This window comes from Oncorhynchus mykiss, chromosome 18 (assembly GCF_057628025.1).
Source record: "Oncorhynchus mykiss isolate SJ-2025 chromosome 18, ASM5762802v1, whole genome shotgun sequence".
Lineage (NCBI taxonomy): Eukaryota > Metazoa > Chordata > Actinopteri > Salmoniformes > Salmonidae > Oncorhynchus > Oncorhynchus mykiss.
Window position 1 is genome coordinate 49,573,258 of NC_143039.1, and position 21,122 is coordinate 49,594,379.

Genomic DNA, 21,122 nt, shown 5'->3' on the forward strand with positions numbered 1-21,122 from the left:
GTGTCATTTTCAGCTCATTTAACACCTGATTTACTTAACAAAGGGCACATCTTAATAGGTGATCAAGGTGTCCTCTTTTAAGTGTGTGTGTGTGTGTGTGTGGAGGCTTTCCTCTTTTGTTCTGTATTGTTCCTCAAGCAAGTGGGTAGGCCGATGACATCAGAGGGCCATCGGACCAACTACTTGAATGGCCTACTCAACGAAGTTTACACTATTTCTCTCGCTCAAATTTATTTGTGGGATATTGCTTTTCAACAGGGAAAGTTTCAAAATAGCTGGAGTGCGTCTTTAAGAGAAGAGTAAAAAAAAAAATATATACAAATGATCAACACCCAACATCTCTTCAACATCTCTCCTTTAACAACATTTATTACAGTCAGCATAGGAAAATATATTCACATTAGTTGTTGTTGGCATCATTTTGTTTAGCTGTTTTTTTTAAAAGGAAGCATAGATGTAAACTATACAACTCTGAGACAATGATTTAGAAAAAAACAATTCAAACAATTTCAAACAAGGGCATTCAGAGTTGCACGTATAAAATCACTAACATGTAAGGTGCAATTCTTAATGATCAAATCAGGATTCTGTTTTTTATGTGCACACCAAATGCACACCAAATTGTAAATGATTTAATCTTCAGGTATAAATAAAGTGCAAAACACAACCTGGGGGAATATAATGTTAAACTAAAACAGATAACTTAACACATCTCATTTTTAAACCCTTAGTCAATACATTTTATGGTTTGACGTATGCTTTCTAATCTAGGAGAGTAACAGGTTTTTTTTATTGAATCTTAGAATAATAGAATTACTGTCACATAAAACCATGCATGGACAGATTTTTTAAAACTGGAAGTGCCTTTGAAATTCAAAGACATTCATGTTAAAACTGGACTTCAAATGACCTGTACAATGAATGAAACTTTAATGACTCATATCAACAAAAGCACATATGATAAATCATGTTTTTATAGATTTGATAAAACAACAATAGCAAATGAGTCATTTGCTATCTTCTTATTTGCATGACTCAAACAAACCGCAAAGCAAAGCTATGAAGCTACTTAACCACTACATAGCTAGCCGGGCTGGTTTACAGAGGGTTACCACCATCTACAGAGCTTGACCGTGGTCGGTCATGATGTGGTTTGACCGCCAGTTATGGTCAAGGCTCCGCTACCCGGATCCCGATCCTTATCTTTGATTCTCTAACCCGTTTCTTTTGAGCACTGTGGCTCCACAGTGAAAAAGTTCTCCAACTCACTCATTCACTTACTGCAACACTCATTTAACTGCACACTAAAGGACCTGCACTTACTTAGGGAAGGGGTTACCCGTTTGTGTCCCCTGGGCCTCCAGTTTATCAGTAGTTTTCATTCAAAGTAAAACCCACCTCTTACTGATATTAACTTGATCTGTCAATTGACTAATACAACTCTGAGATCATTGCTAGCTCATACTCCAATGTCATCAACGAGGATAAGTTGAGTTACTATAACTATGCACATGTAATTACACAATTAACAGACAAATAGAATATACTAGATCAGGGGTGGCCAACCCTCCTCACAGCTACATGGTACGCACTGCAGGATTTCATTCCAGCTCTGCTCTAACACAACTGATTTACCTAATCATGAGTAGCTGATTAGTAGAATAGAATCAGGTGTGTAAGAACAGGGCTGGGACAAAAGCCTGCCAGCAAGAAGGTTGGCCACATGTATGTATATGGTTGGTCACCCTTGTACTACATACTGGTTGGGGAGAAAATCTATTAAGACAGACATAGGGAATCCTTGTTTTCCCAGGAAATAGTGTAGTGTGTAGACAAACTTGTGTCCTCACCAATACAGTACCAAATGAATGCATCATGAATTTACATAAAGTTTCTCTCTTCATAATCCCATAGTTTACAGAAGGACAATAACATGGCATAGGCTAATAATAAAGTCTAATTCCGTAGTGCTCATTCTCAATTCAGTCAAATTTGACCATCAACTCTAATGAAAAATAAAGCTAACATAGCCTCATCTAAAACTACCTCAAGCATATAGCAGGTTTTTTTTTTTTCAATCATTGTTTTAATTCCTAGTAATCACTACTATTATATGTTCTAACCAACAGGCTCTTCCCTTTTTGATTTCTTCATTTCAGTGCAAATATTCTTGTCTGCTTCAATCTAATTCCAAAAGGGCTGAGGCTGGGGATTACAAATTGAAATCGCCCATTGTCAAAGGACGGAAGGTATAAAAAACACAAAAACAGCCTATTTAAGGTTGATGATACTTTGGATGATATGCTGGGTTTGGATTGAAGGGTATCAATATCTTACATTATCATGTACTGCTATGTATTGCAATATGCCTCAGTTCAGCACCAAAGATGTATGCACCCCTAGGCAAAGCCAGAGGCTGAAAGTTTGGCAAAGGGTGACTAATAGTTGTCTCTGCCAGACAGTTTGAAAATGTGAAAATTATATAATATTTATACACTCTAGGACTAAGGTACAACATCCATAACTTATATTAAAAAAAGGGCTTGGCAACCTGCATTACCTTAGCATCAGGCTAAATAATTTGCTAAATCTGCGCTAATATTTCATTATGTCTCTTTGCCGCGCTCAAGGTTTTACACTAGGCTCGCAGGTTTGTGCTTTGACGCTTTCGCCCGAGGTGATGCAAGTTCAAAACAGGCATATTTAATTTCGTTTCGTAATCTATGCTAAATCGCTAACAGGAAGTGCTGTAATATTGGCATGACGACCTGGTAAGTGCTCGCGTTGTCACACTCCAATTTAATGGATTTGGAGAAGGGGGAGGGGGCAAACTCACAATCTTGTCACACAATTTTTTACAACACTGTGGCAGACCCAGTTCTGATGCTTGAGGGGGGCATCATTTAAATGCAGCTCCACCAGCAGCGAGTCATGCATTCTCCTTTACTCTGGAAGTCTATTTGAAAGCACAACTACAAACATTAACATAACACAACCAAAGATATACAGTCGGAAGTTTACATACACTTAGGTTGGAGTCATTAAAACTCGTTTTTCAACCACTCCACACATTTCTTGTTAACAAACTATAGTTACGGCAAGTCGGTTAGGACATCTACTTTGTGCATGACACAAGTAATGTTTCCAACAATTGTTTACGGACAGATTATTTCGCTTATAAATCAGCCAAGACCTCAGAAAAAAAATTGTAGACCTACACAAGTCTGGTTCATCCTTGGGAGCAATTTCCAAACGCCTGAAGGTAACACGTTCATCTGTATAAACAATAGTACGCAAGTATAAACACCATGGGACCATGCAGCCGTCATACCTCTCAGGAAGTAGACACGATGAACGCACTTTGGTGTGAAAAGTGCAAATCAATCCCAGAACAGCAGCAAACAACCTTGTGAAGATGCTGGAGGAAACAAGTGCAAAAGTATCTATATCCACAGTAAAACAAGTCCTATATCGACATAACCTGAAAGGCCACTCAGCAAGGAAGAAGCCACTGCTCCAAAGCCGCCATTAAAAAGCCAGACAACGGTTTTTGGAGAAATGTCCTCTGGTCTGATGAAAGAAAAATAGAACTGTTAGGCTATAATGAGTCATCGTTATGTTTGGAGGAAAAAGGGGGAAGCTTACAAGCCGAAGAACACCATCCCAACTGTGAAGCACAGGGGTGGCACAAAATGGCTTAAGGACAACAAAGTCAAGGTATTGGAGTGGCCATCACAAAGCCCTGACCTCAATCCTATAGAAAAGTTGTGGGCAGAACTGAAAAAGCGTGTGCGAACAAGGAGGCCTACAAACCTGACTGTTACACCAGCTCTGTCAAGAGGAATGGGCCAAAATTCACCCAACTTATTGTGGGAAGCTTGTGGAAGGCTACCCAAAACGTTTGAACCAAGTTAAACAATTTAAAGGCAAAGCTACCAAACACTAATTGAGTGTATGTAAACTTCTGACACACTGGGAATGTGAAATAAAAGCTGAAATAAATCAAATGTTATTCTGACATTTCACATTCTTAAAATAAAGTGGTGATCCTAATTGACCAAAGACTGGGAAGTTTTACTAGGATTACATGCCAGGAATGATGAAAAACTGAGTTTAAATGTATTTGGCTAAGGTGTTTGTAAACTTCCAATTTCAACTGTATATCATTAAAATAAAATAAACACTGAGGGGAGTTCCTCTCAGGGAGAGTAGCACTTAAAACCTTAAAAGGTCCGAACCCGTAAATACCCCCCCCCTCGTCATCAGAACTATGGAACCACCTTTATCGCTCTCTCTGCTCACAATTACAAAGACAAACATGCAGTTAGAGTCACAGCAAAGAGTTATAAACGGAAGGTCAACAGGGATTAATAGTGTTTAGGCTTCATCGATCCTTCTTGGCTCTCTGCGCTGCCAATCTTGGATTTCCACCAATCGGGGAGAAGACGCTACCTGGGAGAAGATGATTGGGGGTGGTTATCCTCCCCCTGAGGGTAGTTTAAAGTCCCTTAGTGCTCCTTAGTCTCTGGGACAAGGAAGGCCAGGGCTAGGTTCTTTAGAGCTGTCATCGGGTGTGGGGCCACCTTCCGAGCTAGCCTGGGCAGTGGGGGTCGAGCTAGCCTGGCCAGTGGGGGTCGGCAGATCGTCCGAAGGCTCCACGGGGGTGAGGGTGATCTCCACCTCCCCTCGATCCTCCAGCACAGTGGGCAGGGGCAGGCGGTGCTGGGGGGTAGACTGGGAGTTGTTGTTGTTCTTGGTGATGATGGTGGGTGGTCTCGGGGCCCTCTGGATGACCTCTACCATGGCCCTGCCCATGTCCCAGTTTGTGTGACTGGCCCCTGACAGCAGCAGCACGGGCCGTGGGTCAGTCTCGAGCACCACGCCCCGGTGCTCTGGGTCACCTGTGTCCGCTACCGAATGCAGCTGACCTAGTACCAAGGCCTGCTGGTCCTGGAATACGACCTCCACCACCTGGGAGGAGGAGGAAGAGCAGGCTTTCTGGATCACCCCTCCGGTGAGGGAATTCATAATAGGGGCTTGGTTGACCGAGGGTAAGGGTGGAGGGGGCGGCTGCGGGGGGGTGATGTCCTCTGGCCGTGGCTTCCTGGGTCGTCCTCGTTTCCGTTTGGCCGGCGTGCCTCCTGGCCCGGGGCCCCCACTTGCTGCCTCGGGGGCCCGTTTGCCCACTGCGCGAGCCCTCTGCACCACCGACGTTGGTGCCACGGGCGCCATGGTGATTGACGGGGCTTTTTCCCTGTCGGGGTAGGAGAGGCTGACGCTCTGGGGGAGGATCATGACGGGGAGAGCGCCCCCTTGCTGCTGGGGCAGGGCAGTCATTGTGATGACTTTCATGCCGCCTGCGTCTTTGGGCGCCAGCGAGGGAGGCGAGGAGCGCACCGAAAGCTGGGACTTTTCCGGGACAGAGCTGCGAGGCAGGATTCGGGGCAAGTGTTTCATCAGAGCCTCCACCTGCAATTCGCGACCCCCCGGGCGTACCGACTCCGCCCCTTTCATAGGCTTGTCACTGGACTGCAGTTTCCCTGGCAACGACTGATCCCCAACGTCTTTATCCCTCTGAGAAACAACATCATTGTGTTACATAAAATCAATATAAGTAGACATGGCTCATTATTACAACTTCCAGCCCAGCAGTGTGTTCATGTACTTTGCGTTTAGTCTTTGAAAGGGTATTGTTGATGCACTCACTACCTTAGCTTCAGAGGCGCTCCCTTCCGTCTCTGGTCCACCTCCTTTGGATGGTACTGGGTTCTTCTTGATCACCTTGTGGGGCTTTGCAGGACCTCCTGTGAGACAGAGAAAAATCACAAGAAATTCCAACCATAAGATGGTTGGATTGCGGATGGTATTGAAGATGACTAAACACAGTGTAACGAGGACGACTGAACACAGTATGATGGAAACACTGAGACTCACCTGCCATAGCGGCAGAAGTGACAAGTTCAGCCTGGCTGCAGCGCGGGTTGACGATGTGCTCCTGCACAAGAAAACGGGCGATCTCGACTACTGTGTCAAAGGAACGCTTGAGGATCTTCTGGGCCCAATCACAGATGAGCTCACAAGCCGCCTCCGTCACCTCTTGCTTGTAGGTCTGCACCAGCTCCGTCAGCTCCGACTACATGGACGTACAGCCTTAATCACTACTGACAGTCATTTTTGCACTTAGCTATAGCAAAAGCAATGGTAGTGTGCTATCATCTAACCAGGAAGTGCAGTTGGCTAGTCATACATACCGGGTCGTTTTTCAGGTCCAGGTTTGGCAACAGTGGCATGTTTAGCACCGTCTTCCTGCGGATTCCACTATAACAATACGTGTCAGCGGAGGAGTTAAGGAATAACTGTAGACAGAAAGGGGAACCCCACCCTCTCCACTTATCAATAGATTATGGTAATAATTGTTGATCCTTTGTACTCTGTGGCATTATTCTATCCACATTTCCCATATTGTGCAAAAATATAAAATAGGATGCAAATAGGATGCATTGAAGTATGGGTGAATCCCTGAATTCCATCCAGCATTCAGGGAGACGCTTGAATATTTCATTTACAGGTGTCAATGCAGTTGTGGCAAACAAAAGTAAAATTGCGTTAAAATGCTTAAAGGGCCTCCCAAAACAACCTCGTAACAGACTGAAAGGATATTTGGACTGTCCCCTGCCACCAAGCCTCCGGGCTTTGATGTTGGGGAAGATGTCACGGATGATCTTCCCAAAGTTGGCAGCACTCAGAGGCCTGTGTTGCAGGTTTTCACAGTATCTCCTGGGAGATGAGAGTGTAAGAGATCATAACATTAGCTGGGTTGTTTTCATTAGGGCACACCGTAGCAAAGCGTTTCAAATGGGAAAACGAACATTTCTTATTGATGTCCAGGTAGTCATGGGTTCACGAGTACATTTGTAACTCACAGTCACAGCTGTGCCTCATGACATGAACTTACTTGTATGTCTCGTAGACGTCTTGCTTGGGCAGGCAGGTGTCTGCGTGCTCCTCCAGGTGGCTGCGGATCCAGTTGCAGGTGTGCAGCTGGTCAGCTGTGTTGAAGGAGCTGGGGTCACTGCTGCTGCTGCTCAGGACAAACACAGCAAAGCAGTACATCTCAGCAGCCATGTTTTGCTGATATATTTTTTCTTTCTTGTGGCGGGAAACAAAGCGACAGTTCAATGTAGACATTTTGAAACAAGTTAAGGCGGTGAACCTTAAAAAGAAAAAAATCTAAGGAGGAGATTTACACATCCCCAACTTCTCAACCGGTGCCCCCCCCCAAAAAGAAAGATGAAAAGCCAGCACAAGGTTCATGTTGCTGCTGTTATATTCCAGCTGAAACATGCATTGCTGCCCTGGCAATAGTAATAATAATCAATTTGCACTCACATTTTGGCAAGCAACTAAATAACATTCACAAAATGTCAATCAGTGTCAACTGTTTATAATAGATTTATAAACTTAACTAAATAATTTAGTTTATAAACTACTTATAATAGCATTTATGAATCGTTTTAAGTGTAAAGTTATGGGGGAAAGTCAGTATGTGACTGGGTTATTGAGCTTTGTATACATGTTGACAATAACACCCATGAAAACGTGGACCTCTTCCCTTACCTTGGCAGTGTTCTCTCCTCCAAAGCTGACATCGATGCAGAAATACACCACCGCCTAAGTTGTGCCAGCGGGGCCATTGCCAGACTGAGAAAAAGAGTTTGGGGAATTTGGAGATGCGTGCATGTTCGAGATACATAGATCTGCATGGTCTGTTGAATCTCTGCATCTCAAACGCACACAATAACATCCAGATCAAAACTAAACTTAAAACCACCAGCAGGTAGGTACAATGCACCCCCCTCTGGATGGACCACTGCGGCAACGCTTGCTTGCATGACACCTAATGTATCTCTAATGGACTGAATGGAAATAAAACAAAATGGAGGAAGGCCATCCACGGTAGGGCTGCACATCATGAAAAAGACCTCCACCGTGTCACTGAGGACAAGCGGCAAGGAGAGGATAAACATCAACCACTATCAGCCACTACCACCACACACACACTGGCCTCTTCAGTGGGATTTGTGAGTCATACATCAGCCTCTTCAGTCATCTGAAGAGCCACAGATATGTCCCTCCAGGAGGACAATCATAGAGTGCTAGACCCAGAGCGATTTCTGATGATAATGATGCTCACCTTTTCTCCCCTGAACTGGGGCCAGAAGGCAGCTGGAGGTAAAGGTAGAGTTTGTCGTTGTCAGAGAAGCGCTGCACATCTTGCTGTGGGTAGGTGAGACATAGGATACAATCTGGGTCATTCATAGACAAGGCAATTCATACACAGAGCAATACCAAAGATGTCTTGGCACTCACCAGGATAACGTCCACTTTGCCCTGTACATTCTTACTGCGAAAAGAAACAGCTATTACAAACACATTTCTGCAGACTTTCTAATGACACTGATGGATAAGCTGTATGAAATAAATGGCAGGAAATGTTGGAGAGGGTGCTGATACTACACAATATTTTAGTACATTTTGATGATTTAAGCAGTGGCTGTGTGGACAGAGGGGTGGGACTTACGAGATGTTGCTCTTTAGTTTCTGCAGCAGCAGGCTGGGCTCTGTGTCTCCCTCTACTGAGTCCAGCCCCTCCCGCTTGGAGGGGTCCGCCTTCAGCCTGTCCTCCGTCATTGTTTGCTCACACAGTGGTGGCAAACACACCCTGAGGCCTCTGAAATGAGGAGAGGAGGGTAAACGTTATAACACTGTTTTAAGCACTGTGGAATTTGCTGGGGGCTGTCATTTAATATTTTAAAAGCAACTTTTAGTTTTAGTTGAGGATGTTAAATCTATCCCTCCACATCCAATAACGCTCTTTATTGGACATGCACAATGTTAGTGAATTTTCAACTGATAAACTGCCCAACAAGACAAGACAGAAGAAGCCTTCATTTCGTTTCATTTAAATCCAAATGGAAACTATGGATTATATCTGACTATGATGATGGTAGTACTGATAGGAGTTAGTTTCTGATTAAATCCACCAATGGAGTGGAGCAGAGACCAGGCTTGGAATTCAGCTCCAATTACATTGATTCGCCCAAGAATATTAAAAAAAAAAAAATCTATGACTAAACCCTCTGTAGTTGCATGCCTTTCATTGATTGCTGAAATCCATACTCTTAAAAAATAAATGTCAAAAACAACCATTGACTGTTTGCTCAGTGCTCAACAGGTTAGAGCGTTGGGCCTCTTCAGTCATCAAATCCCCGAGCTGACAAGGTACAAATCTGTTGTTCTGCCACAAGGCAGTTAACTCACTGTTCCCCGGTAGGCCATCATTGTAAATAAGAATTTGTTCTTAACTGACTTGCCTAGCAAAATAAACGTTAAATAAAAAAAATATGATGGCAACACAAATGCGTATGTGCCAATTGAATCTCAACAAGGAAACTGTCCGTGAGTATGTGATTAACATTTATTGAAAAGTGGTACAAAAGTCTGGAAAGTTGCATCAACTAGGCTGGATTCTGTGAGAGAATTAAGGCTACTGGCTATCTGACAGGCTCGCTTTGCCGTTTAACTCGTCATCTTTCTTCTCGAATCCGCAGGACATAAAACAATATGGTGGATATCGATTTTGAGACATGACATGTAGTATTTTCTTATTTTAGTATACACTTTTCATATGAATTCAAAATCCCTTATCTTTTTTACAAGATTTCTCACATAACAAGCGTATCTCTGTGAAAATGTCAACGGAGCACTGAGCATATACCAAGATTTTTTTCAAATCCGTTTACATTTAATTCAGCTCATGTCATGCTAATTTAGATTTTTGTGACCCGCGTTTGCATGTTGAGTTTGTCTATCCCCACCAGACGTGATCAGGACACAGAGGTAGAAATATCAAAATTAACTCTGAACTATATTAATTTGGGGACAGGTCGAAACTTATGAAACATTAATGGATATTTAGCTAGCTAGCTTGCTGTTGCTAGATAATTTGTCCTGGGATATAAACACTGGGAATTACATGTACAGGGTCCTTTTCTGCTGGATCTTTGTAGAATATCGACCTATTTTCAGTCACAAAATCATGTGTTCTCTACTCCGACAATTAATCCCAAAATAAATTGGGAAACCTAGTTAGTTTCTAGTAATCTCTCCTAGTTCAGTCATCTTCTTCTGTGGATTTTATATGGCAGTTGGCAACCAACTTTAAGGTGCCTTACTGCAACCAACTGGACTGGAGTGTGGACCTCGTTCATCTTTCAATCACCCACGTGGGTATATGCTCCTAAAAACCAACGAGTAGATGGGAGAGGCAGGACTGACAGTGCATCTAAAATAGAACCAAGTTCTATTTTAGCATATGGCTACGCAGATACTTGTTGATGCGCACGAGCAGTTTGGATGAAATGATTGAATAACATGCATGGGTACATATATTTTGAAACGCTTGGGGACGCAATGCGGCCAGTGTTGTCAGCATGTAAGTGATTTTAATTTTGGAAATCTGTTCCAAAGTATTATAATATGGAATATGATATATTCCAACGCATACAGTGGGGCAAAAAAGTATTTAGTCAGCCACCAATTGTGCAAGTTCTCCCACTTAAAAATATGAGAGAGGCCTGTAATTTTCATCATAGGTACACTTCAACTATGACAGACAAAATGAGGAAAAAAAATATTTTCTATGGGATTGAGATCTGGAGACTGGCTAGGCCAATGATATATTCCAACGCATACAGTGGGGCAAAAAAGTATTTAGTCAGCCACCAATTGTGCAAGTTCTCCCACTTAAAAATATGAGAGAGGCCTGTAATTTTCATCATAGGTACACTTCAACTATGACAGACAAAATGAGGAAAAAAAATATTTTCTATGGGATTGAGATCTGGAGACTGGCTAGGCCACTCCAGGACCTTGAAATGCTTCTTACGAAGCCACTCCTTCGTTGCCCGGGCGGTGTGTTTGGGATCATTGTCATGCTGAAAGACCCAGCCACGTTTCATCTACAATGCCCTTGCTGATGGAAGGAGGTTTTCACTCAAAATCTCACGATACAAGGCCCCATTTATTCTTTCCTTTACACGGATCAGTCGTCCTGGTCCCTTTGCAGAAAAACAGCCCCAGAATTTTGAATGCTTACCTACTGCCTCTGATCTGGCGGACTCACTAAACACCACTGCCTGTTTTTAACAAGGCACTAAAGTAATAATGAAAAAAATGTGGCAAAGCAATTCACTTTTTGTCCTGAATACAAAGTGTTATGATTGGGGCATATCCAATACAACACATTACTGAATACCACTCTCCATATTTTCAAGCGTAGTGGTGGCTGCATCATGTTATGGGTATGCTTGTAATCGTTAAGGACTCGAGTATTGTTCAGGATAAAAAATAAATGGAATGGAGCTAAGCACAGGCAAAATCATAGAGGTAAACCTGGTTCAATCTGCTTTCCAGCAGACACTTGGAGATCAATTCACCTTTCAGCAGGACAATAACCTAAAACATAAGGCCAAATCTATACTGAAGTTGCTTACGAAGAAGACAGTTAATGTTCCTGAGTAGCCAAATTACAGTTTTGACTTAACTCTTCGTGAAAATCTATTGCAAGACCTGAAAATGGTTATCTAGCCATGTTCAACAACCAAATTGACAGAGCTTGAAGAATTTTGGAAATAGTAATTGGCAAATGTTGCACAATCCAGGTCTGAAAAGATCTTAGAGAGTTACCCATAAAGACAACTGTAATCACTGACAAAGGTGCTTCTATACATTTTTGACTCAGGGATGTAACAAATTCTTCCACAACTATCTCGACAAACCTTTTCTGTATGGACCTCGCTTTGTGCACAGGTGCATTATCATGCTGAAACAGGAAAGGGCCTTCATCAAACTTTTGCCACAAAGTTGGAAGCACAGAATCGTCTAGAATGTCATTGTATGCTGTAGCGTTAAGATTTCCATCACTGGAACTAAGGGGCGTAGCCCAAATCACGAAAAACAGCCCAGGACCATTATTCGTCATCCACCAAACTTTACAGTTGGCACTATGCATTCGGGCACTATGCATAGCGTTCTTCTGGCATCCGCCAAACACAGATTCTTCCGTCGGACTGCCAGATGGTGAAGCGTGATTCATCACTCCAGAGAACACCTTTCCACTGCTCCAGAATCCAATAGCGGAGAGCTTTACACCACTGTAGCCAACATTTGGCTTTGCGCATGGTGATCTTAGGATGGGGCCACAGTGTCTCTTGACCCCTCCTGTCTCAGCCTCAGTTTATGTGTCGGGGGGCTGGGGTCAGTTTGTTATATCTGGAGTACTTCTCCTGTCCTATTCGGTGTCCTGTGTGAATCTAAGTGTGCGTTCTCTAATTCTCTCCTTCTCTCTTTCTTTCTCTCTCTCGGAGGGCCTGAGCCCTAGGACCATGCCCCAGGACTACCTGACATGATGACTCCTTGCTGTCCCCAGTCCACCTGGCCATGCTGCTGCTCCAGTTTCAACTGACCTGAGCCCTAGGACCATGCCCCAGGACTACCTGACATGATGACTCCTTGTTGTCCCCAGTCCACCTGACCGTGCTGCTGCTCCAGTTTCAACTGTTCTGCCTTATTATTATTCGACCATGCTGGTCATTTATGAACATTTGAACATCTTGGCCATGTTCTGTTATAATCTCCACCCGGCACAGCCAGAAGAGGACTGGCCACCCCACATAGCCTGGTTCCTCTCTAGGTTTCTTCCTAGGTTTTGGCCTTTCTAGGGAGTTTTTCCTAGCCACCGTGCTTCTACACCTGCATTGCTTGCTGTTTGGGGTTTTAGGCTGGGTTTCTGTACAGCACTTTGAGATATCAGCTGATGTACGAAGGGCTATATAAATAAAATTAAAAAAAATAAAAAATAAAAAATTGTTTTAATTTTTTTATTTGATTTGATTTGTGTGTGGCTGCTCGACCATGGAAACCCATTTCATGAAGCTGACGTTGCTTCGAGAAGGACTACTTTATTTATAAGAACACACTAAAGATTCTTATAAATAAAGTAGTCCAAATGTAGGATTTGGTCCCATATTCCTAGCACGCAATGACTACACCAAGCGTGTGACTCTACAAACTTGTTGGATGTATTTGCATTTAGTTTTGGTTGGGTTTCAGATTATTTTGTACCCAATTATAAATTAATGGTAAATGTATTGTGTCATTTTGGAGTAACTTTTATTGTAAATAAGAACAGAATATGTTTCTAAACACTTCTACATTATCCTAATATGGATGATTCCATGATTACGGATAGTCCTGAAATGAATAGTTAATAATGATGAGTGAGAAAGGAAGTTACAGAGGGTCAAATATCATAACCCCAAGACATGCTAACCTCCCCTGTTATTGGTAATGGTGAGAGGTTAGCGTGTCTTGGGGGTATGATCTTCGACCCTCTCTCTAACTTTCTCACTCTCATTATTGTTTCAGTTCAGGATTATTAAATGAAGAATAGTACTGCAGAAGTGAAAGTCTTCTTTTTTTCATTTCAATCTTGTGTCAATATATTCAATGTATCAATATGAGCATATTTTTTAATTTGAAAAATCTGAGTTTGGTGTGTACTGTATAGCCAAAATCAAGTACAGTGATGCGTGCTACAGCTACACAGAAGGGTGCAATTCGGGACATTCCTGCATCTGCATTACCCTCTTTCTATTGCTAAATTATTAAACTCGGACAGGTGGGAGCGCTCCAGTACAGTAGGTGGTATTAATGCACAATGTTGGATGCCAGCCGCCAATACACCCCACAGAAGAAGGGGCAGGGGCGACAACGGTAGTTAGCTAGCCGTACACCGGTAGACAGTGTCTTTCGTCCCCACCTGTCATGCACTGTTATCCTGCAGTTCTGTTAACTACGATGAGGGCAGGCGTTCGGCGGGCGGGAGCGAAGGACACAGCAGGCAGGAGCGACACAGTGTGCTAGATAGCGCACGGTGTCTCTAACTATCAAGTTAACTAACACACGGTGTCGCCCAGCCTCCCGCCGCGGGAGCGACCGGTAGAAACTGTATTTCACCACCGCCTGTCGGCCCACAACAGAAAGCTGTGCCCGAAAGGCAGGGGTGAAGGACACGACTTCCACAGGAGGCGGGGGCGACACCGTGCCCTAGCTAATTAGCAAGCTAGCACACAGTGTCGCTAGCTAGTTCGCTACCACATGTTGTCCCCCCAGCCTCCCATGCTAGCAGGAGGTGGGGGCGACCGGAAGACAGTGTCCTTCGCCCCGGCTTGTTGGGCACTGTTTTCCTGCAGTTCTGTTAAAGACAGTGAGGGCAGGAGGGAGCGAAGGACATCGAGGCGGACTCCGCCAAAAAACTCACAAGATACTTGTACTTTCCTTTTGACTCCACATTCAAAAGTGTCATATGCATGAAGACATCGAGGAGGGGGCATTCATCCAGGAACCAATTGGATGCTCATGGGGGGGTTCATGAAGGAACCAATGGGATGCTCAAGGGTGGCCACATGCAGGAACACCCCGAATTGCGGGCTGCAGCTGCACACTATTGCAGCTACAAGGCTGTCTGTCCCCTAAATAGAAAATAAGTAAATCAGTTGAACAGCCAGGGACACTCCCACTACGGCACTATCAGTGTCTGGCAAAAATAATAATACTTGGGAGTGAAACATGCACGATGCTGTCTACATTTCCAAAACATGACAAACTGGCGATTACGTAGGATAATTAAAAAATAAGTGTTCCTAATTATAAAGCTTGATTGGCATAATACAATGGCGCATTGACAGAGTGCAGCCGCTGTCAACCTGGCTGTCACTAGCACGGTGCCGAAATACTATGAGGCATGGTTTTGGCGTACCAATACCTGCCATGACATGGGTCTTTTTCTCACTAGCGTTGCAAACTACTCGCTTCCCTCTCAGCTAGCTAGCGACTTCCATTATTTGAGATGGTTAACAATGGCTTTTTCATGTCACAGCTTGTGCTATTCTATGGTCATGCGCTTGCAATTTGCATACTTCCCGCTTTATCGACACAACATGTTTCAATTCACTGTAGCTAGCTTGCTAGCTAGCCATCTGGCTAGGCACACACTGGTGGTCAGTTTTTTGGGAATAGAAAGCACATATAACAAACGAAGAACAAATAAGCTAGTTTGATAGGCATTTAACACATGTAGATTCACTGAATACTATTATTTAATCTTAGCAAGTGACTAACGTTAGCTAAACTTGATAGCTAGCTAGCTGGGCTAGCATTAGCAAGCAATGAAACACCTTTTGAAACATTAATTGTAACAGAATTCAAACTTTTTCAACAATATATCAAAGTAATGTTTAAATTGCGCATATTATTCGGTGATATATATAATACAAACCTATTTTACTATTTATTTTATAAAAGAAAAAGAAAGTACCTGAGCCAAAGATACAGCAAAAATCCCCTTTCAGATTTTTTTTGTGATTGGACAAATATGTCATGTCTGCCTGACTACAAAGCAAACGTAAATTCCAATTGGTGGATTGTTCTAATTCTACTCGGATACCAAGTGTAAATTAAATTCTATTGGTTCAATTGCTTTATTTTCTTGCTAAATATTATTCTGATAGGAGGCGTTATGGTTGGTCTGCCCAGTAACTGAGCTGATGGCTCGTCTAAGAAAATTCTGCCTAGTGACAGAAACTTGATTGGTTTACCCATATATGAATATTTTATTTCCTTTTGGGCTAACTTACCCCATGCACAGATCTAGAATCAGTTTACTACAACACTATCCTAACGTCGCCTTCTAAACACAGGAAACGTAAACCTGACCTTGGATCAGCATCTAGTGCAATTTAACTCTCCTCTGATTTTACTCCTTCCCTTCTGACTAAATCATGGAATATTTATAATAAAACTAACAGTTATTGATGAGTTTCTTGTTTTATTTATTATACTTCGGGTTAAGGTTTACATGTGGTTATAAATAAGATACATAATGTTTGGCTTTTGTTAGAATTGTCTGCTTCCTGTATCCCATAATCTTTGCAAAAGAACACAACACGAGCAGCTGTGTCGTCACATCCGCAAATTTGTAACATGGATCCAAGCGGTTTGAAGCTCAATTTCTGGGAGAATGGACCAAAACCCGGACAATTTTATTCATTTCCTGGCAGCAGTTTAGCCCCAGGATGCGGACCTATCAAACACACTCTGTAAGTAAATACTTTTGAGTGGAGACCCTAATAATGTCATCCCACTTTCGATTTCCTCGGTACGCTGCAGTGCTGTATCATCATGGTGGAGCTAGCCGATGTAGTTAACGTTAGCTCACTGACTACTGCACTATTATTTAGTTGGGCTACTAGTTAGCTAAACTGAATATGTTCACGCGCTATCTTATTCTATTTCGCATAAATTGGCTGACGTGATAAGTTGTCCATCTATGCCTCGCCAGTTATCTACCTAATCATATTGCGCTTACGGTAGCTAATGCTAGTATGACATGGCAGTGAGGTAGCTATCTAGCTAACAAACTCACCATCACGAAGGATGCTATAGAAGCATATTATGTAGCTAGTCCTACTCCCGCCATATATGTTATATATGCGCGTGCATGAGCCTAAATGGACGTTCAGCATGCATTCCTCTGTATTGCATTTTTAGTGTAACGTTAGCTAATACAACTTTCCCATGACAAACTATCTACATTTTCCCTCCCTAAACTTTAGAAACCCCATGGTGACGGGAACATCAGTGTTGGGAGTGAAGTTTACAGGTGGAGTCATCATCGCAGCTGACATGCTGGGCTCCTATGGTTCCCTGGCACGGTTCCGTAACATCTCTCGTCTCATGAAGGTGAATGACACCACCATCCTGGGCGCTTCCGGTGACTACGCAGACTACCAGTACATGAAGCAGATAATCGAACAGATGGTGTAAGTTTGAGGTTTCTTTCAGAAAAATCGGATATGCTGTCTTGGTCCTTTTATGGTGAATATTTACATTAATGTTTTAAAAGTATATATATTTTTTTGTTTTTATTTATTGTTGACTCTTAAAAGGCACATACACAGAAAATTGAGTAGTTCATAATATAGTAGCATTCATAATAATAGGTTGGTTCTAGAAAGGAGAAACAGCAAGAGATGCCCTTAGCTTTGTATGCTTAACTCACTGACATTGGCACACAGAAGCAGATCTGACCATCTCTGTCAATGACATCAGTGCGTTTGCATATGCTAGTGTCAACATTTTTTATATACAGATATTATCCATTGACAGAAGTATATGAATATGCACAACATGAGAGGAAATAATTAAGGAATGAGGCTGAGTTAAACTCCAACTTTTTTCCCTAATCAGCCAAATTGAAAGTTGCTTGGATGAGGTCTTTACTAGAAGAGAATACATTTCAGATGTGAGACCTCTTTTTCTAAGCAGTACCTTGTGAAAGGAATGAGGATTAAACTTGGTTTCCCGAGGTACCACATAACCGCTCCTAGCCGAACGTAATTGTAAGTAGAAAAAAAAAGTGCTTCGGCAGGTTGTGCTTTTGTTGGACGTCTTGGAATGAGCCATCCCCCATAATTTCTGAACGTACTTGGGTTTTTTCCCCCTCCAGATACATTGAGATTAAGGAGTACAGTTTTTTTTGACAATTCTTTTGTTTGTTGACAATTTGTTTAAAAATGTAACCTTATTTTAACTAGGCAAGTCAGTTAAGAACCAATTCTTAATTACAATGACGGCCAAACACACCCTATGGGACTCCCAATCACGCTGGATGTGAAACAGCTTGGAATTGAACTAGGGACTGTAGTGATGCAGTGCCACTGCGATGCCCCGCTGTGCCATTCGGGATCCCGGGTGGTGCTACAAGGAGCATTGATACTGAAAAAAATTGTGGAAGGGTGTTCATTTTAACCACTGAAACACAATTGAAATTTAATTATTAATTATTATTACATAATTTATGTACTTTTTTTTTTACATTATTCAGTACAATATTTTGCAAGGAGGGATACATTTGTACTCCCAGATATCTAAAATACTGGACCACTGGGATGTTTAACGGAATAGATTACTCTCGTTTATTGTTCAGTGGTAGTAATGCAGACTTCCCCCAATTGATCTTGTATCCTGCAATTTTGCTAAAAGCATTAAAGATATCCAAAAGGTGGGGAAAAGAGTGAGAAACAATCTGGAAGAATAATATGTCATCAGTATAGAGATTTGATATTTGGTGCCATAGATTGTAGTAGGATCATAGCAGACTGACTACGGGTTTGAGAGAAGGCAATTAACAATGAAGAGATGGAAAACTGGAGATGGAAAACTAACGGAAGCAGATGTTTGCAGATAGATTGGAGTATAGGGTCTGGATCATTGATACAAAGTATAATAATGGGTTTTAAGGAGATTGGGGCAGGATCTCTTTGTTTTAATGGTTTCTGGCAATAAGTAGTCATTTCCCTCACTTGGGGTGCTGAAACCTTTTATTGGTTATCTCCCTGAGGACCACCACTGATCAGGTCTGTGTGTTTGCATCCAAGGATCGACGAGGAGCTCCTGGGGGACGGTCACAGCTACAGCCCCAAAGCCATTCACTCCTGGTTGACCCGGGTAATGTACAACCGCCGCAGCAAGATGAACCCACTGTGGAACACTGTGGTCGTTGGTGGATTCTACAATGGCGAGAGGTGGGATGATTTTTCAGCATCTTTAACTAGTCATTTTTTGTCCTTATCAGAAGTTATGCTGAGATGTGGAACTCTTGAACTTGCTTAGCAATTTAGGAGTGCCCGTTGACAATGTTGTCATGTTAGATCGAATAGTTTAACCATGACCCTGGTTAGTTTTTGCCTTTTTTATTTTACCTTTTACTTAACTAGGCAAGTCAGTTAAGAACAAATTCTTATTTTCAATGACGGCCTAGGAACAGTGGGTTAACTGCCTTGTTCAGGGGCAGAACGACAGATTTGTACCTTGTCAGCAAGGGTCCGTGTTGAACTCTTGCAACCACCGCCCCTTTTAACAAACATCAAGACCATGGTATGAGGTTAACATCAAACTGACTTGAGACCTGCAGCTATACATATTGTAACTAGCTACATCAAAATAAATGCATAACTCGTCATCTTGTATTTCTCTAGCTTCCTGGGCTACGTGGACAAGCTGGGTGTGGCCTATGAGGCACCTACAGTGGCGACAGGGTTTGGTGCTTACCTGGCCCAGGTGAGGACAAATAAGCTAATGAACACACATAAGGGGACTAATATTGAGAGGCAGTAATAACTTCTATACATTTCATAGTTTAGAATGTATATTTTATAAATCAAAGATAAAATGCCATAGTTTCTATTCCCATGATTGGCTGGAGTAGTCATTTTTTTTAAAGTCGTTGGGCTACACTTTTTTTAATAGAAAAAGTGGCAACCCCTTCAGGGATAAGAAAAGGAATGAGTGTAATCTGTACTGCATGATGCATCTAATACTTCATGGTAATACTGTATGTAAAAATGAATGTTCCACAGTTGGAGTTCAACAAAGACCCTTGCAGTACGTATGGATTTGTTTAAGGTTATTCTGTGTGTCCATGCAGCCCCTGATGAGGGAGGTGGTGGAGAACAAGGTGGAGATCACTAAGGATGAGGCGCGAGCGCTGATTGAGCGCTGCCTTAAAGTGCTGTACTATCGCGATGCTCGCTCCTACAACAGGGTGAGTCGTTAGTCTTGTAACACTCCCAAATGAGTTATTTTCAACAGCATATAGTGAATTTTTCTGTTTTTGAAGCTACCAGTCTCATAGCCATTTGTGACATGACTGATGTTTTGACTGTTTTTAGCATGAGATTGCCATTGTGACAGAAGAAGGTGTGGAGATTGTTGGCCCCATGTCCTGTGAGACCAACTGGGAAATAGCGCACATGGTCAGGTAGGTTATAGCCACATGACTCATCGTGACTGTCCAGTCAGTGTCCATGAAGTTGGCATGTTTAGTGTACTTGTGTGTAGTACATCACTTGATAGGAAATTGTTGTTTAAAGCTGTCATTTGTCCTAAATTGATCATAGCATTTAACTGAAGATACATTGTAGATTAGTTCATATTAAGTGATATGAAAATGTATTTTTTTTTCTTTTGCAGTGGGTTTGAATAAGGACGATGTTGGTGATTCAGGACTGTACGTTAAGCCACACTATCAGTCTGTTCCATGACATTCTAAAATGTTAGCGCTTTGATAAGGCTGCTATGTAACCAATTTAGTTTTTCCCACTTTTGTAATATGAAAAATAAATGTACATTTCTGAATGGGTGAGTTATTTAAACTTGAATGACAATCAGGCTTAAAATAAATCTGGTGAAGTTCTGAGAAATTAGATTTATATTCTGTAATTGGAAAGGTCCACACACAAGCAGAGCTAAGGGTAAAGGTTCTTGGGGGGGGGGGGGGGGGACACACACACCTAAACTTGTTTTTGGTTCAACCATACAGAACTATGCTGTTAGTACCTCAAAGGAAAACCCACCATTAAAGCAGGCTTGGCACTTTATTTCTTATTTAAAAATGGAGAATCATTCAGGTGATAATAAAAATATGTAAATGACCCCAGGGGTAGGATGTAATCCAAGAGAAAGCAGTCGGTAAGGCATCGACATCTGAGATTTCCTTGGAATGCATAGTTGGTTTTCTTGAGGTAATTTATCGCTGTGGACAGGATTTCTTTAAAGGCTAGATTGCTTTTATTACATAGGCCATTGCATCTACTTTTTGTTTATCTATCCACTTACGTGATAAAAACAGAGAAGCCGGTCTTTGGAGGATATATTGGCACGGGTGTTAGGTGAAGTATACATTTGTCATTTAGCAGACGCTCTTATCCAGAGCAACTTACAGTAGTGAGTGCATACATTTTCATACTGGTTCCCCCGTGGGAATCAAACCCACAACCCTGGTGTTGCAGGCACCATGCTCTACCAACTGAGCTACACAGAATCATACAAGTGAGTGAAGTTAAATACACTGCTCAAAAAAATAAAGGGAACACTATGTAACTCCAAGTCAATCACACTTCTGTGAAATCAAATTGTCCACTTAGGAAGCAACACTGATT

The 21,122-nt window shown here is 42.3% G+C and overlaps 2 protein-coding genes across 5 annotated transcripts; one reads left to right on the forward strand and one right to left on the reverse strand.

Annotated features, from left to right (window-relative positions):
- Nucleotides 1-351: 351 nt before the first annotated feature.
- Nucleotides 352-15,642, reverse strand: LOC110496284 (DNA-binding protein RFX5). Of its 4 annotated transcripts, none has more exons than XM_021572089.3 (11): nucleotides 15,440-15,642; nucleotides 8,582-8,731; nucleotides 8,371-8,404; nucleotides 8,195-8,277; nucleotides 7,618-7,701; nucleotides 6,956-7,081; nucleotides 6,661-6,777; nucleotides 6,252-6,330; nucleotides 5,935-6,133; nucleotides 5,710-5,804; nucleotides 352-5,574 (listed from the first exon to the last, which is right to left on the reverse strand). In XM_021572089.3, the coding sequence occupies exons 2-11, from the start codon at nucleotides 8,689-8,691 to the stop codon at nucleotides 4,519-4,521; spliced, it is 1,983 nt and encodes a 660-aa protein (XP_021427764.2). In that variant the 5' UTR covers nucleotides 8,692-8,731; nucleotides 15,440-15,642; the 3' UTR covers nucleotides 352-4,518. The 4 variants fall into 4 exon arrangements, with proteins under 4 accessions (XP_021427764.2, XP_036808748.1, XP_090064829.1 ...); XM_036952853.2 differs by having other exon boundaries at nucleotides 5,707-5,804; XM_090208703.1 differs by lacking the exon at nucleotides 7,618-7,701 and having other exon boundaries at nucleotides 15,440-15,506.
- Nucleotides 15,643-16,085: 443 nt separating this feature from the next.
- Nucleotides 16,086-20,317, forward strand: psb4 (Proteasome subunit beta type 4). Its single transcript, NM_001165075.2, is given in 7 exon segments — nucleotides 16,086-16,220; nucleotides 16,737-16,943; nucleotides 18,561-18,707; nucleotides 19,161-19,242; nucleotides 19,610-19,726; nucleotides 19,854-19,942; nucleotides 20,155-20,317. Coding segments are annotated over 7 exon segments (771 nt in total). The 5' UTR covers nucleotides 16,086-16,104; the 3' UTR covers nucleotides 20,168-20,317.
- Nucleotides 20,318-21,122: the final 805 nt, after the last annotated feature.

Coding starts and splice junctions, on each gene's coding strand:
- LOC110496284 (XM_036952853.2), bottom strand. CDS start 8,691: ATGACGGAGGACAGGCTGAAGGCGGACCCCTCCAAGCGGGAGGGGCTG. Junction 6,778..6,955: donor GACGTCTACGAGACATACAA/GTAAGTTCATGT, acceptor CTCATCTCCCAG/GAGATACTGTGAAAACCTGC. Junction 5,805..5,934: donor CACTTCTGCCGCTATGGCAG/GTGAGTCTCAGT, acceptor TCTGTCTCACAG/GAGGTCCTGCAAAGCCCCAC.